The 18,799-nt window shown below is 42.7% G+C and overlaps 1 protein-coding gene across 2 annotated transcripts in view; it reads left to right on the top strand.

The window, feature by feature from the left end:
• LOC139381914 (collagen alpha-1(XIX) chain-like) overlaps positions 1-18,799 on the top strand; it is a 244,516-nt gene that overhangs the window by 219,104 nt on the left and 6,613 nt on the right. The window contains exons 50-52 of one of the 2 annotated variants that reach the window (XM_071125773.1): positions 882-948; positions 5,145-5,282; positions 7,111-7,336. In XM_071125773.1, coding sequence (XP_070981874.1) covers positions 882-948; positions 5,145-5,282; positions 7,111-7,118 — 213 coding nt within the window. In that variant the 3' untranslated portion in view covers positions 7,119-7,336. Of the gene's footprint in view, positions 1-881; positions 949-5,144; positions 5,283-7,110; positions 7,337-18,799 lie in introns of those variants that run through there. The other variant, XM_071125772.1, reaches the window with a different exon arrangement.

Genomic DNA, 18,799 nt, shown 5'->3' with positions numbered 1-18,799 from the left:
TTGGTTTCATCCTCTCCTCTACCTATCAAGACACAGACAATACGAAGAACCTTTTAGAAAATGGTCCACAGATGATCACAGTTCATTGTAACAGTATATGGGTTTAAGCTCTGATTGCAAAGGTGTTTCAAACACACAAGTCCCTCTTTTTCTCCCTTGGTTTTATTTTAGTTGTTCATACTACTTGGTGTTTAGTGGAGCCTCACACTCATGAATCTCATTCCTTTATCCGTACCACTATCTGGAGTCCACCAGAAATACAGTATTATAATGCATTTCTCAGTCGTTTCCTTGGGCAGTCAGAAGAATATGGAACTCTGAAAGAGCATTTCTACAGCTAGGATTTCCATTCCATTCTGTTGCCAATGTCCTCCTCTACAATTCAAGGCTCTCTCCACACAAACATTCTGAGCAAACAGCAATCTTACTTTGAGCCTGAGATAGATGGCAGGGAAACAGGGAAACAGGGAGAGAGGAGTTGATTATTATGCCATGAAGCATTGCATCTCTTTATCTCTGAAGACACTGCAATTTTATAACACGCTGAATAAAACATGAACTACTGCTGTCTCGCTAATTACATTTTCTTAATCTGTTAAAGATGTTTTGGTTAAAGTTTGTGTTATTCTGTTTCTGTTTCTCTCTCTTATGCCTGTCTGTCTGTATATCTCTCTCTTTCACTCTCTCACTCTCTTTCTTTCACTCTCTCTCTTTCACTCTCTCTCTTTCACTCTACCTCTCTCTCTCTACCTCTCTCTCTCTACCTCTCTCTCTCTACCTCTCTCTCTCTACCTCTCTCTCTCTCTCTCTCTCTCTCTCTCTCTCTCTCTCTCTCTCTCTCTCTCTCTCTCTCTCTCTCTCTCTCTCTCTCACACACACAGAATGATGCCAATTCCATGGAGGAAATTAAAATGTTTATCCGGAGTGAAGTATTGCGGTTGTTTGAAGGTACAGCTGTTACGTCTGAATCCTAACTTGTTGTCGACCCAATTTATCCTTCAGGGGGTCCCTTTGTTTTCTCCTCACTCTTTTAAGGATTTCAGGATTTCTAAATCGGGGGGGAAATCTAAATTGGATATTGTTGCCTTAGTTCTTCAGGAAGTAAAAGAGTCCCAAGTAAACTAATAGTTGATGCTGGGTGAAGGTATTTTATTGTTCTGCCACTGTGTTGTGATATTGAATGGCAGAGTGGTATGCAAGCCTCGGTTTAGTACATATCCTAACTAACTAATGAGCTACTGTATCACCTATTCTACCGTTTTATGCTTGGACCTGTAAGGTTCTGTCTGAGTTATGTACATATCGTTGTTCTGTTCAATGTTTTCTACCTATATAGTATTCTAAATAGCCCAATTCATGTTGTTAAATTCAAAATAATAAAATATACAAATTGTTGACACCATTCAAACCAATGAGGGTTTGGAACTGTAAAGCCAATTATCTCGGAATCATCTTTTTGCAGATAGAACCTTAGTCACAAGCTCTTGAATTGTCTATCACTTGCAGAGAGTGTTGGTATATTATCAAATCAAATCAAATGTTATTAGTCACATGCGCCGAATACAACAGGTGTAGGTAGACGTTACAGTGAAATGCTTATTTTACCAACAATGCAGTTTTAAAAAATATGGATAAGAATAAGAAATAAAAGTAACAAGTAATTAAAGAGCATCAGTAAAAATAACAATGTGGAGAATATATTCAGGGGGGTACTGGTACAGAGTCAACGTGGAGAATATATTCAGGGGGGTACTGGTACAGAGTCAATGTGGAGAATATATTCAGGGGGGTACTGGTACAGAGTCAACGTGGAGAATATATTCAGGGGGTACTGGTACAGAGTCAACGTGGAGAATATATTCAGGGGGTACTGGTACAGAGTCAACGTGGAGAATATATTCAGGGGGGTACTGGTACAGAGTCAACGTGGAGAATATATTCAGGGGGGTACTGGTACAGAGTCAACGTGGAGAATATATTCAGGGGGGTACTGGTACAGAGTCAACGTGGAGAATATATTCAGGGGGGTACTGGTACAGAGTCAATGACAAGGGGCACCGATTAGTTAAAGTAATATATACATGAAGGTAGAGTTATTAAAGTGACTATGCATAGATGATAACAACAGAGAGTAGCAGCGGTGTAAAAGGGGTGGGGGGGGGGCAATGCAAATAGTCTGGGTAGCTTTTGATTAGATGTTCAGATGTCTTATGGCTTGGGAGTAGAAGCTGTTTAGAAGCCTTTTGGATCCAGACTTGGCCCTCCAGTACCGCTTGCCGTGCGGTAGCAGAGAGAACAGTCTATGAATAGGGTGGCTGGAGTCTTTGACAATTGTTAGGGCCTTCCTCTGAAATCACCTGGTATAGAGGTCCTGGATGTCAGGAAGCTTGGCCCAAGTGATGTACTGGGCCGTTCGCACCAACCTCTGAAGTGCCTTGCAGTCGGAGGCCGAGCAGTTGCCATACCAGGCAGTGATGCAACCATGCTCTCAATGGTGCAGCTGTATAACCTTTTGAGCATCTGAGAACCCATGCCAAATCTTTTCAGTCTCCTGAGGGGGAATAGGTTTTTTCGTGCCCTCTTCACGACTGTCTTGGTGTGCTTGGACCATGTTAGTTTGTTGGTGATGTGGACACTAAGGAACTTGAATCTCTCAACCTGCTCCACTGCAGCCCCGTCGATGAGAATGGGGGCATGCTCGGTCCTCTTTTTCCTGTAGTCCACAATCATCTCCTTAGTCTTGATCACGTTGAGGGAGAGGTTGTTGTCCTGGCACCACACGGCCAATGTCTCTGACCTCCTCCCTATAGGCTGTCTCATCGTTGTTGGTGATCAGGCCTACCATTGTTGTGTCATCGGCAAACTTAATGATGGTGTTGGAGCTGTGCCTGGCCGTGCAGTCATGAGTGAACAGGGAGTGCAGGAGGGGATGAGCACCCACCCCTGAGGGTCCCCTTTGTTGAGGATCAGCGTGGCGGCTGTGTCGTTACCTATGCTTCCCACCTGGGGCCAGCCCGTCAGGAAGTCCAGGATCCAGTTGCAGAGGGAGGTGTTTAGTCCCAGGGTCCTTAGCTTATTGATGAGCTTTGAGGGCACTATGGTGTTGAACGCTGAGCTGTAGTCAATGAATAGCATTCTCACATAGGTGTTCCTTTTGTCCAGGTGGGAAAGGACAGTGTGGAGTGCAATAGAGATTGCATCATCTGTGGATCTGTTTGGGCGGTATGCAAATTGGAGTGGGTTTAGGATTTCTGGGATAATGGTGTTGATGTGAGCCATGACCAGCCTTTCAAAGCACTTCATGGCTACAGATGTGAGTGCTACGGGTCGGTAGTCATTTAGGCAGGTTACCTTAGTGTTCTTGGGCACGGGGACTATGGTGGTCTGCTTAAAACATGTTGGTATTACAGACTCGGACAGGGAGAGGTTGAAAATGTCTGTGAAGACCACTTGCCAGTTGGTCAGTGCATGCTCACAGTACACGTCCTGGTAATCTGTCTGGCCCCACGGCCTTGTGAATGTTGACCTGTTTAAAGGTCTTACACACATCGGCTGCAGAGAGCGTGATCACACAGTCTTCCAGAACAGCTGGTGCTCTCATGCATGTTTCAGTGTTATTTGCCTCGAAGCGAGCATAGAAGTAGTTTAGCTTGTCTGGTAGGCTCATGTCACTGGGCAACTCTCGGCTGTGCTTCACTTTGTAATCTGTAATGGTTTGCAAGCCCTGCCTCATCCGACGAGCATCAGAGCCGGTGTAGTACAATTTGATCTTTGTCCTGTGTTGATGCTTTGCTTGTTTGATGGTTCGTCGGAGGGCATAGCAAAATTTCTTATGAGCTTCCAGGTTAGAGTCCCGCTCCTTGAAAGTGGCAGCTCTAGCCTTTAGCTCAGTGCGGATGTTGCCTGTAATCCATGGCTTCTGGTTGGGGTATGTACGTACGGTCACTGTGGGGGACGTCGTCTATGCACTTATTGATGAAGCCAATGACTGATGTGGTGTTCTCCTCAATTTCCTCAGAGGAATCCCAGAACATATTCCAGTCTGTGCTACAAATACAGTCCTGTATCTTAGCATCTGCTTCATCTGACCACTTTTTTATTGATTTAGTCACTGGTGCTTCCTGCTTTAAGGATAGAATTATGGTCAGATTTACCAAATGGAGGGTGAGGGAGAGATTTTTATGCGTCTCTGTGTGTGGAGTAAAGGTGGTCTAGAGTTGTTTTCTTCTGGTTGTACATTTAACATGCTGATCTAAATGTTTGAAAACTGATTCAAGTTTCCCTGCGTTAAAGTCATCGGCTATTAGGAGCACTGGGTGAGCGTTTTCTTGTTTGCTTATGGCGTAATACAGCTGATTCAATGCTGTAGTGCCAGCCTCAGTCTGTGGTGGTATAGTATGTAAACAGCTACAACAAATACACATGAAAACTCTCTAAGTAGATAGTGTGGTCTACAGCTTATCATGAGATAATCTACCTCAGGCGAGCAATAGCTCGAGACTTCCTTAGATATCAGCACCAGCTGTTATTTATAACCAGCCAACTGTATGTTGATAGTGTCGTCTTTCAGCCACGGCTCCGTGAAGCATAAGATATTACAGTTTTGAATGTCCCTTTGGTAGTTTAATCTTTCGCGTAGGTCATCTATTTTATTCTCCAAAGATTTCACGTTTGCTAGCAGAATGGAAGGAAGTGGAGGTTTATTTCGATTGCCTACGAATTCTCAGAAGGCAGCCCGCCCTCTGGACCCTTTTTCTCTGCCTTTTCTTCACGCAAATCACAGGGATCAGTATATTGTTCACGTCGTTAAAGGAAAAAATAGATTCTGCCAGTCCGTGGTGAGTAATCACGGTCCTGATGTCCAGAAGTTATTTTTCGGTCGTAAGAGACGGTAGCGGCAATGTACAAAATAAGTAAAAAAATAAGTTACAAACAACGCAAATAAACAAACAAAAAAACACAATCGGTTGGGGACACGTAAAACGCCAGCCTTCTTCCCCGGCACCATTGTTACAATGATACAGAATGTGAATCTATCACTTGCAGAGAGTGTTGGTATTATTATGATACAGAATGTGAATTGTCTATCACTTGCAGACATTGTTGTTATTATTGTAATACAGAATTTTTATGTCACTCGCCAGAGAGACTATCAAGCCATGCCATGCAGAAGACGCCGGCGGCCATTTTAGCGGCGCAGGTTCGACAGGGTTCTCCCGGTCCCCCTGGCAACGACGGATCCCCAGGGCCTCCAGGGGAAGAAGGCCCCCCCGGCCCTCAAGGTAAGAACCACAGGCTGCTGAAACCACTGGAGACATAAAGTAATGCTCCTCCACACTCTGTCTCACACCAGAATAATAGATCTACATCTGAATAGAATATAAGAAAATAAGTTGTGTTCTACTCTACTCTACTCTACTCTACTCTACTCTACTCTACTCTACTCTACTCTACTCTTGTTTTCTCTTCTCTTTTATACCCTTCTCTTCAATTGTCATCTCTTCTGCTCTACCCTAATCTGCTCTGCTCTACGCTGCTCTACTCTACTGTGCTCTCTCGGCTCTGTTCTATTCTACTCTGCTATTCTGCTCTATTCTACTCTACTCTGCTCTGTTCTATTCTACTCTACTCTACTCTACTCTGCTCTGCTCTACTCTATCTACTCTGCTCTGCTCTAATCTACTCTACTCTATTCTACTCTATTCTATTCTACTCCACTCTACTCCTCTCCACTCATATTCTCTCCTCTCCTCTCTTCTCCTCTCCACTCCTCTCTACCACCTCTCTCTACTCCTCTCCACTTCTCTCCACCCCTCTCCTCTCCTCTCTTCTCCACTCCACTCCTATTTTCTCCTCTCCACTCCTCTCTACCACACCTCTCCTCTCCACTCCTCTCCTATCCACTTCCCTCCACTCCACTTCACTCCTCTCTACCACCTCTCCACTCCTCTCCTATCCACATCCCCCCACTCCTCTCCTCTCCACTCCACTTCACTCCACTTCCCTCCACTCCACTCCTCTCTACCACCTCTCTACTCCTCTCCTATCCACTTCCCCCCACTCCACTTCACTCCTCTCCACTCCTCTCTACTCTGACCACATCTGCTACACTATAACCTGACCTGAAGTAATACATAACAGCCTTTAATACAGGTCAAAGCTTATTTTTGAATGAAGTTGTGTGCAGGTGTATTCATGGGTTATTACTGAGTTTGGTGGTGTACTTTAGCTCACCTGAGTACCTGCCTTCAAGCCAGTAGCAGGGGAGCTCAGGTGACTGAGTTGAAACAAAAAGGATCTTACAATCTAAATAGAATAAACAATGTAGCTTCCAATACCCAAAGGCCCTGTAGTTCTGTGTTGTGATGGAGACAGAAGGGAGAGAAAAGTACTACTCTTTTAGGGAAGATGTGTTGCTGAAACAAGAGAGTGAAATAAAAGTACTACTCTTTTAGGGAAGATGTGTTGCTGAAACAAGAGAGTGAAATAAAAGTACTACTCTTTTAGGGAAGATGTGTTGCTGAAACAAGAGAGTGAAATAAAAGTACTACTCTTTTAGGGAAGATGTGTTGCTGAAACAAGAGAGTGAAATAAAAGTACTACTCTTTTAGGGAAGATGTGTTGTGTGAAATAAAAGTACTACTCTTGAAACAAGAGAGTGAAATAAAAGTACTACTCTTTTAGGGAAGATGTGTTGCTGAAACAAGAGAGTGAAATAAAAGTACTACTCTTTTAGGGAAGATGTGTTGCTGAAACAAGAGAGTAAATAAAAGTACTACTCTTTTAGGAAAGATGTGTTGCTGAAACAAGAGCGTGAGGAGAATTGGAAAATATGTTTGCTTTCTTTCAGAGGTTGTTTGTGTGAACGTCTGGGGGATTCAATGAAAGGGAATGGACACTACTGTGTTGTAAGGATTCGTAGGTATTTCTCTCCTGCTAGCCAGATATATCAATACAGACTGAAGGGATGAGATGGAGAGAAGGGGGTAAGGAAAGGAGGAGTATGGTGCTGTTGGTGAACAACATAGCTGAGCCGTCTCTCTCTCTCTCTTTTTGTCTTTCTTTTTTTTCTCTCTCTCTCTCACTCTTTCTCTCTGTGATAATATGAAGACAAATGAAGAATTGGGAGGAGAATAAGAGAAAGTAATATCAGTTTGGACAGAAAAGAGCACCACGATTGATACCTCACTCCCCTCAACTCCACGAAAAACAAAGCTCTGGTAAAACGTAAAAGGAAAGGAGTGAGGGAGAGAGGGTGGAGAGTGGACATCCTTTGTCAAACCCTGGGCAACTCTCTGACTGCTCAGCTCACACAAACAACCTCCTTCATCAATAATGACTCTCTGACTGCTCAGCTCACACAAACAACCTCCTTCATCAATAACGACTCTCTGACTGCTCAGCTCACACAAACACACTCCTTCATCAATAACAATTTGATTTGCTACCTCTATAAGACATTGAATAGAATTACCTAGCATGCTGCGCCCACTGTGCAATCTCTTCTAGTTCCTGTTGTAAGGTTGCAGGTTCTAGTGATGAATTATACTGCTAAACATATAGGTGCTTTGCGGTTCCATGTAGATCCCGTTTGAGAGCCATGTTTATGAAGAGAGTCATCGATTGAACCCTTTTTGGTTCAATATAGTACCATCTCTTCTAGCAGTGTCTATTGTCCTAATGTGTTGGTCCTTATGTCTTAGAGCAGGGGTGGGCAGCTCCAGTCCTCCAGGGCCTGGTTGGTCTCACACTTTTTCTCCATCCCTAGCAAACACAGCTGATTAATCACCTGGCATTCTAAACTGAAGATCAGGATCAGGTGATTATTAGAGTCAGGTGTGTTAGCTGGGGCTGGAGCGAAAACTGTGGCACCAATCAGGCCCTGGAGGACTGGAATTGCCCACCCCTATCTTAGAGCAGGGGCATCTAGCTACCTCACAGTGTTCCATTTATCTAACTACCAGTGTTAACGTTGATACAGTATAACTGACTACGAGTAAGATAATATGCGGCTGTCAACAATTACAATGTAACTACCAAGTGAATGTACTTAATCTACTGTGTCTAGACCACGTTTCCCAAACTGGGTCCTGGGGACCCCAAGGGGTGCATGTTTTGGTTTATGCCCTAGTACTACACAGCTGATTCAAATAGGGCAAACACCAAAACGTGCACCCGTTAGGGTCCCCAGGACCCAGTTTGGGAAACGCTGGTCTAGGCTAATCGTATTCATCATATTAAGTAACACTCAGAATTCAACTGACCTGTTTCTATTGCTTTAATGGTTTTCCCTGTTTGATTTGATATGCTTCAATGTCCTGTCTGGTTATTTTATATGCTTCAATGTCCTGTCTGGTTTATTTGATATGCTTCAATGTCCTGTCTGGTTTATTTGATATGATTCAATGTCCTGTCTGGTTTATTTGATATGCTTCAATGTCCTGTCTGTTTATTTTATATGCTTCAATGTCCTGTCTGTTTATTTTATATGCTTCAATGTCCTGTCTGGTTATTTTATATGCTTCAATGTCCTGTCTGGTTATTTTATATGCTTCAATGTCCTGTCTGTTTATTTTATATGCTTCAATGTCCTGTCTGTTTATTTTATATGCTTCAATGTCCTGTCTGTTTATTTGATATGCTTCAATGTCCTGTCTGTTTATTTTATATGCTTCAATGTCCTGTTTATTTTATATGCTTCAATGTCCTGTCTGTTTATTTGATATGCTTCAATGTCCTGTCTGTTTATTTTATATGCTTCAATGTCCTGTCTGTTTATTTTATATGCTTCAATGTCCTGTCTGTTTATTTTATATGCTTCAATGTCCTGTCTGTTTGATTTGATATGCTTCAATGTCCTGTCTGGTTTATTTGATATGATTCAATGTCCTGTCTGGTTTATTTGATATGCTTCAATGTCCTGTCTGTTTATTTTATATGCTTCAATGTCCTGTCTGTTTGATTTGATATGCTTCAATGTCCTGTCTGGTTTATTTGATATGCTTCAATGTCCTGTCTGTTTATTTTATATGCTTCAATGTCCTGTCTGTTTGATTTGATATGCTTCAATGTCATGTCTGGTTTATTTGATATGATTCAATGTCTTGTCTGGTTTATTTGATATGCTTCAATGTCCTGTCTGTTTGATTTGATATGCTTCAATGTCCTGTCTGGTTTATTTGATATGATTCAATGTCCTGTCTGGTTCATTTGATATGCTTCAATGTCCTGTCTGTTTGATTTGATATGCTTCAATGTCCTGTCTGTTTGATTTGATATGCTTCAATGTCCTGTCTGGTTCATTTTATATGCTTCAATGTCCTGTCTGGTTTATTTGATATGCTTCAATGTCCTGTCTGTTTGATTTGATATGCTTCAATGTCCTGTCTGTTTGATTTGATATGCTTCAATGCTTCAAAGTGGTTCTAATCAAAATGCAGCTTCTTCTTTACAAATAATTATTTGTTGGGAAAATCAAGAGGAAAATGTTTGTCTCTTGGGGTAAATCGGAAAGAAATTCAACAACTTTTTAATTCTGCCGTTGTTGACTTGTGCCTCCTCTACTCCACGCGGCTGGGAGAGAGAGAGAGAAGGAGAGAGAGAGAGAGAGAGAGAGAGAGAGGTACAGAGGGAGGGAGAGAGGTACAGAGAGGGAGGGAGGGAGAGAGAGAGAGAGAGAGAGAGAGGGAGGGAGAGAGTGAGTTTGGGCTAATATTTTCTCATTATGTCTGTCATCCTCCACTGGAGAGCATCTCTCCTCTGGAATATCCAATTTGACTTCCTCTCAAATGTGCCAAAATGAAGAGTTTATGAAGAAAAATAACCTCTCTGCTGGATCCACCCTCTCTTCTTGACTCATGGTTTTGATATGACTTGGGGCCGTGATCTGTCAAACTATTGAAGTACATCCATAGACATAGATCCATGGATACAGTCTCTAAATGATGTTAATTGTAGGGATGGGTGATTAGGGGGTTTGTAGATGTTCTTACATAACTTTGTCACTGTTTGATGTTATTGGGTCATCTTTGCCATTTTTTTCACATTTTTTGACTTATGTCGCTATTTTTATTGACCTCTGTCACTGCGTTTTTAAATTTGATTGTATTTTATAAGACATTATCGGCTTTCTTCCCGTACACATGTACCATATTGAAAATGTATAAATTCATCATGTTTTACGTTGACATTTATTTGGCCGGTTTGCCATATTCCGATTGTGTATTACACCTTGCCATACATCTTGGGTTTGTTCATTGTTTTGTTTTGTTTTTTCTAATATATTCGATGCACTAAGCATTTGCACCTGCTATTTCAGAGAGAGTAAAAAACACATAAAAGCTAATAAAACGAATACAGTCAGTAGCCTGCAGGTATGAATGCATTGATTATATTGTAAAGCCATGAGGCAGGTGTGGATGCTTAGTGAATCAGCCACTAAGTACAGTCTACAGTTCCCTTTCCAGCATCCAGGCAGTTTCTTAATCACTGTCATTTACACAGCAGTGTCCCCCTGGCTCTCTGTGCTGCTTTCTGTTGGTCAATGAAGCTGGGAAACACAATGCTGCTTGTCAATGTATCTGTAGGATGTCGGTCCCCTCAGTGGATCAATATGTCATATCCTCTTCATCCCCGTGGGCCCCCTCAGTGGATCAGTACTTCATATCCTCTTCATCCCCGTGGGCCCATGCAGTGGTTTGATGTTTTAAAGGTGAAATCTGTGATTTGTACAGCAAATTTTTTTTTTTTTCAATTTTCAGTTAATCATTTATAGCCATTGATTCCTAAAGAATATAAGTTATGAATGCCTCATGAGCTTAGTAGGACTGTCTTACACCGTCAGTGTAATGGTAAACAAACACTGTGTAGCTTCAGAATGTGGTTAAACTATCATTTTGATCTCCTGGATGGTCAGTTCTTTCATCCATAGCTCCGTCTATGAATTTAAGAGTGGTTACATTTATTCAGACACATCTCTCAGCTGTATACCAACAAAAGTGGCGGGGCTGGAGCATCTGCTTTGTTGTTGTTTGAATGACGGACTACAGCTTTAAGGTACAGTGCTACTCTTTCCCATGGAATGCTACAGTATGCCGGCTCCCTGAGTGAGGGTTGGAGGCGCCGTGCGTGTTTGAAAGGAGACTCATGATAGTCTGCTCTGTGTGGAATGTCTCTCTCCAGGAATGCATTTCGGGGCATTTTACAAGCCTTTTCTCTCTGAGATGTTCTCTGTCTTGTAAACAGCAGCAGCAGAGCATTTCACAGTTTCCCCTTTGGGCTTGGCTGGACAGCAGTGAAAAACACTGCTTGATACTTCTCTCAGTCAGTGTTTCTGATGGTTTCCCAACCAGCTCTCTGGACCTGACACTCAGTTACTTTAAGGTGCATTTTGGGAGGAAATGGTCTGCGTCCCAAATGGCATCCTATTCCCTATATAGTGCACCACTTTTGACCAGAGCCCTATCAAAAGTAGTTCACTATATAGGGAATATGGGTGCCATTTTGGAGGCAGACCCTGTCTCCCTCCCTCCAACCAACCAACCAACCAGCTCTCTGGTTCTGGGGCTCAGTTACTTGAAGATGCCTTTTGGATAAACCAGTCCTCCAGCTCCTCAGCCCCTCTCACGTTTGCTATTGCAGTGCTGTTCTATCGGCTAGTTCTCCTGTTCTCACCAGTGCTTGTCATAATATCAACCTGTCTGCATGGAGACATGACAGTTGCATGTGTGTACTGTATGTGTTTGTGAATTTCAATGAGAAAAGAGTACAAAAGGATACTAACTCACTTGCCAGCCTCTGAAAATGCTTTAATGTCTCTGGCCTGCTTGACCAGCCTCTGAAAATGCTTTAATTTCTCTGGCCTGCTTGACCAGCCTCTGTCGTGATGCATAATGTGCATGAGCTTTTACACTGTTAGGAACCGTCTGTTCAGAATTGAAAATGTAATCATGTATTCAGTATATGTCTAGTTATTCGTTCCCCATCCCTATGAAAGGATTTGAAGTAGACACTGTTTGAGGGTGTAAATGGTTGGATGGCTTTTAGTTGGTTAAGGAGTTAGAATTGCTTGTTCAATTCATTACATTTTGGGGTCTACCTTTATAAAGTGTGATGTGAAATTCCAGGCAGTGGAAGAAGCTACAGTACCACTTGTAGAGGCAGTTACACTACCACTTCTAGAGGCAGTTACAGTACCACTTCTAGAGGCAGTTACAGTACCACTTCTAGAGGCATTTACAGTACCACTTCTAGAGGCAGTTACAGTACCACTTCTAGAGGCAGTTACAGTACCACTTCTAGAGGCAGTTACAGTACCACTTCTAGAGGCAGTTACAGTACCACTTCTAGAGGCAGTTACAATACCACTTCTAGAGGCAGTTACAGTACCACTTCTAGAGGCAGTTACCAGTTACAGTACCACTTCTAGAGGCAGTTACAGTACCACTTCTAGAGGCAGTTACAATACCACTTCTAGAGGCAGTTACAGTACCACTTCTAGAGGCAGTTACAGTACCACTTCTAGAGGCAGTTACAGTACCACTTCTAGAGGCAGTTACAGTACCACTTCTAGAGGCAGCTACAGTACCACTTCTAGAGGCAGTTACAGTACCACTTCTAGAGGCAGTTGCAGTACCACTTCTAGAGGCAGTTACAGTACCACTTCTAGAGGCAGTTACAGTACCACTTCTAGAGGCAGTTACAGTACCACTTCTAGAGGCAGTTACAGTACCACTTCTAGAGGCAGTTACAGTACCACTTCTAGAGGCAGCTGCAGTACCACTTCTAGAGGCAGTTACAATACCACTTCTCGAGGCAGTTGCAGTACCACTTCTAGAGGCAGTTACAGTACCACTTCTAGAGGCAGTTACAGTACCACTTCTAGAGGCAGTTACAGTACCACTTCTAGAGGCAGTTACAGTACCACTTCTAGAGGCAGTTACAGTACCACTTCTAGAGGCAGTTGCAGTACCACTTCTAGAGGCAGTTACAGTACCACTTCTAGAGGCAGTTACAGTACCACTTCTAGAGGCAGCTGCAGTACCACTTCTAGAGGCAGTTACAATACCACTTCTAGAGGCAGTTACAGTACCACTTCTAGAGGCAGTTACAGTACCACTTCTAGAGGCAGCTGCAGTACCACTTCTAGAGGCTGTTACAATACCACTTCTAGAGGCAGTTGCAGTACCACTTCTAGAGGCAGTTACAGTACCACTTCTAGAGGCAGTTACAGTACCACTTCTAGAGGCAGCTACAGTACCACTTCTAGAGGCAGTTACAGTACCACTTCTAGAGGCAGTTACAGTACCACTTCTAGAGGCAGTTACAGTACCACTTCTAGAGGCAGTTACAGTACCACTTCTAGAGGCAGTTGCAGTACCACTTCTAGAGGCAGTTACAGTACCACTTCTAGAGGCAGTTACAGTACCACTTCTAGAGGCAGTTACAGTACCACTTCTAGAGGCAGCTACAGTGCTCAGGTCAAAACTAGTGCACTACTGTTGGCCATAGGGCTCTGGTCAAAACTAGTGCACTACTGTTGGCCATAGGGCTCTGGTCAAAACTAGTGCACTACTGTTGGCCACAGGGCTCTGGTCAAAACTAGTGCACTACTGTTGGCCATAGGGCTCTGGTCAAAACTAGTGCACTACTGTTGGCACTACTGTTGGCCATAGGGCTCTGGTCAAAACTAGTGCACTACTGTTGGCCATAGGGCTCTGGTCAAAACTAGTGCACTACTGTTGGCCATAGGGCTCTGGTCAAAACTAGTGCACTACTGTTGGCCACAGGGCTCTGGTCAAAACTAGTGCACTACTGTTGGCCATAGGGCTCTGGTCAAAACTAGTGCACTACTGTTGGCCATAGGGCTCTAGTCAAAACTAGTGCACTACTGTTGGCCACAGGGCTCTAGTCAAAACTAGTGCACTACTGTTGGCCACAGGGCTCTGGTCAAAACTAGTGCACTACTGTTGGCCATAGGGCTCTAGTCAAAACTAGTGCACTACTGTTGGCCATAGGGCTCTGGTCAAAACTAGTGCACTACTGTTGGCCATAGGGCTCTGGTCAAAACTAGTGTTCTACTTCTGGGAATACGGTGCCATCTGGGATGCAGACAGCATCTTTCTCTGTTTTTAATTCTTCAGAGACTCTCGCTTGCAGTCAGGCAGGCAGCTTTCTTGCTGTCAGGAAGAGCCATGTCACCCCATAACGCCACACTTCCAACACACACACACACTTCCACACACACACACACACACACACACTTCCAACACACACACACTTCCGACACACACAAACACACACACATCCAACACACACACACTTCCGACACACACAAACACACACACATCCAACACACACACACTTCCGACACACACAAACACACACACATCCAACACACACACACTTCCGACACATACAAACACACACACATCCAACACACACACACTTCCAACACACACACACACATCCAACACAGCCGCCGTTGGCTCGGTGTGATGATGCCTGTTTTGACAGCATGCCAGAAGACAGAGTCTGTATCTCAAATGGCACCCTATTCACTATATAGTGCACTACTTTTGACCAGGATTCATAGGGCTTTTGTCAGAAGTAATGCACTATGTAGGAGAATAGGGTGCATTTGGGATACAGGGAGTGTATTATTATTTAATGATGGGATTTCTTTCTGAGCAACATATTTCTACATAAGCTGCAACTACTGTAGTAGTGATACGCCCCACATGAACAGTTACAGTAAATACTGTAGTAGTGATACGCCTCACATGAACAGTTACAGTAACTACTGTAGTAGTGGATACACCTCACATGAACAGTTACAGTAACTACTGTAGTAGTGATACGCCTCACATGAACAGTTACAGTAACTACTGTAGTAGTGATACGCCTCACATGAACAGTTACAGTAACTACTGTAGTAGTGATACGCCCCACATGAACAGTTACAGTAACTACTGTAGTAGTGATACACCCCACATGAACAGTTACAGTAACTACTGTAGTAGTGGATACGCCCCACATGAACAGTTACAGTAACTACTGTAGTAGTGATACACCTCACATGAACAGTTACAGTAACTACTGTAGTAGTGGATACGCCCCACATGAACAGTTACAGTAACTACTGTAGTAGTGGATACACCTCACATGAACAGTTACAGTAACTACTGTAGTAGTGATACGCCTCACATGAACAGTTACAGTAACTACTGTAGTAGTGATACGCCCCACATGAACAGTTACAGTAACTACTGTAGTAGTGATACGCCCCACATGAACAGTTACAGTAACTACTGTAGTAGTGATACGCCTCACATGAACAGTTACAGTAACTACTGTAGTAGTGATACGCCTCACATGAACAGTTACAGTAACTACTGTAGTAGTGGATACACCTCACATGAACAGTTACAGTAACTACTGTAGTAGTGATACACCTCACATGAACAGTTACAGTAACTACTGTAGTAGTGATACACCTCACATGAACAGTTACAGTAACTACTGTAGTAGTGGATACGCCTCACATGAACAGTTACAGTAACTACTGTAGTAGTGATACACCTCACATGAACAGTTACAGTAACTACTGTAGTAGTGATACGCCTCACATGAACAGTTACAGTAACTACTGTAGTAGTGGATACGCCTCACATGAACAGTTACAGTAACTACTGTAGTAGTGGATACACCTCACATGAACAGTTACAGTAACTACTGTAGTAGTGATACACCCCACATGAACAGTTACAGTAACTACTGTAGTAGTGATACGCCTCACATGAACAGTTACAGTAACTACTGTAGTAATGATACACCCCACATGAACAGTTACAGTAACTACTGTAGTAGTGATACGCCTCACATGAACAGTTACAGTAACTACTGTAGTAGTGGATACGCCCCACATGAACAGTTACAGTAACTACTGTAGTAGTGGATACACCCCACATGAACAGTTACAGTAACTACTGTAGTAGTGATACGCCTCACATGAACAGTTACAGTAACTACTGTAGTAGTGATACGCCTCACATGAACAGTTACAGTAACTACTGTAGTAGTGATACGCCTCACATGAACAGTTACAGTAACTACTGTAGTAGTGATACGCCCCACATGAACAGTTACAGTAACTACTGTAGTAGTGATACGCCCCACATGAACAGTTACAGTAACTACTGTAGTAGTGATACGCCCCACATGAACAGTTACAGTAACTACTGTAGTAGTGATACACCTCACATGAACAGTTACAGTAACTACTGTAGTAGTGATACGCCCCACATGAACAGTTACAGTAACTACTGTAGTAGTGATACGCCCCACATGAACAGTTACAGTAACTACTGTAGTAGTGATACGCCCCACATGAACAGTTACAGTAACTACTGTAGTAGTGATACGCCCCACATGAACAGTTACAGTAACTACTGTAGTAGTGATACGCCTCACATGAACAGTTACAGTAACTACTGTAGTAGTGATACACCTCACATGAACAGTTACAGTAACTACTGTAGTAGTGATACGCCCCACATGAACAGTTACAGTAACTACTGTAGTAGTGATACACCTCACATGAACAGTTACAGTAACTACTGTAGTAGTGATACGCCCCACATGAACAGTTACAGTAACTACTGTAGTAGTGATACGCCCCACATGAACAGTTACAGTAACTACTGTAGTAGTGATACGCCCCACATGAACAGTTACAGTAACTACTGTAGTAGTGGATACGCCTCACATGAACAGTTACAGTAACTACTGTAGTAGTGGATACGCCCCACATGAACAGTTACAGTAACTACTGTAGTAGTGATACGCCCCACATGAACAGTTACAGTAACTACTGTAGTAGTGATACGCCCCACATGAACAGTTACAGTAACTACTGTAGTAGTGATACGCCCCACATGAACAGTTACAGTAACTACTGTAGTAGTGATACACCTCACATGAACAGTTACAGTAACTACTGTAGTAGTGATACGCCCCACATGAACAGTTACAGTAACTACTGTAGTAGTGATACGCCCCACATGAACAGTTACAGTAACTACTGTAGTAGTGATACACCTCACATGAACAGTTACAGTAACTACTGTAGTAGTGGATACGCCTCACATGAACAGTTACAGTAACTACTGTAGTAGTGGATACACCTCACATGAACAGTTACAGTAACTACTGTAGTAGTGATACACCTCACATGAACAGTTACAGTAACTACTGTAGTAGTGGATACACCTCACATGAACAGTTACAGTAACTACTGTAGTAGTGATACACCTCACATGAACAGTTACAGTAACTACTGTAGTAGTGATACGCCTCACATGAACAGTTACAGTAACTACTGTAGTAGTGATACACCTCACATGAACAGTTACAGTAACTACTGTAGTAGTGATACGCCCCACATGAACAGTTACAGTAACTACTGTAGTAGTGATACGCCCCACATGAACAGTTACAGTAACTACTGTAGTAGTGATACACCTCACATGAACAGTTACAGTAACTACTGTAGTAGTGGATACGCCTCACATGAACAGTTACAGTAACTACTGTAGTAGTGGATACACCTCACATGAACAGTTACAGTAACTACTGTAGTAGTGATACACCTCACATGAACAGTTACAGTAACTACTGTAGTAGTGGATACACCTCACATGAACAGTTACAGTAACTACTGTAGTAGTGATACACCTCACATGAACAGTTACAGTAACTACTGTAGTAGTGATACGCCTCACATGAACAGTTACAGTAACTACTGTAGTAGTGATACACCTCACATGAACAGTTACAGTAACTACTGTAGTAGTGATACACCTCACATGAACAGTTACAGTAACTACTGTAGTAATGATACACCTCACATGAACAGTTACAGTAACTACTGTAGTAGTGATACGCCCCACATGAACAGTTACAGTAACTACTGTAGTAGTGATACGCCCCACATGAACAGTTACAGTAACTACTGTAGTAGTGATACACCTCACATGAACAGTTACAGTAACTACAGTAACTACTGTAGTAGTGATACGCCCCACATGAACAGTTACAGTAACTACTGTAGTAATGATACACCTCACATGAACAGTTACAGTAACTACTGTAGTAGTGATACACCTCACATGAACAGTTACAATAACTACTGTAGTAGTGATACACCTCACATGAACAGTTACAGTAACTACTGTAGTAATGATACACCTCACATGAACAGTTACAGTAACTACTGTAGTAGTGATACGCCTCACATGAACAGTTACAGTAACTACTGTAGTAGTGATACGCCCCACATGAACAGTTACAGTAACTACTGTAGTAGTGATACACCTCACATGAACAGTTACAGTAACTACTGTAGTAGTGATACACCTCACATGAACAGTTACAGTAACTACTGTAGTAATGATACACCTCACATGAACAGTTACAGTAACTACTGTAGTAGTGATACACCTCACATGAACAGTTACAGTAACTACTGTAGTAGTGATACACCTCACATGAACAGTTACAGTAACTACTGTAGTAGTGATACACCTCACATGAACAGTTACAGTAACTACTGTAGTAGTGATACACCTCACATGAACAGTTACAGTAACTACTGTAGTAATGATACACCTCACATGAACAGTTACAGTAACTACTGTAGTAGTGATACACCTCACATGAACAGTTACAGTAACTACTGTAGTAGTGGATACACCTCACATGAACAGTTACAGTAACTACTGTAGTAGTGGATACGCCCCAC

This window comes from Oncorhynchus clarkii, chromosome 23, assembly GCF_045791955.1.
Source record: "Oncorhynchus clarkii lewisi isolate Uvic-CL-2024 chromosome 23, UVic_Ocla_1.0, whole genome shotgun sequence".
Taxonomy (NCBI): domain Eukaryota; kingdom Metazoa; phylum Chordata; class Actinopteri; order Salmoniformes; family Salmonidae; genus Oncorhynchus; species Oncorhynchus clarkii.
This window is presented reverse-complemented; position numbering and strand designations above follow the sequence as displayed.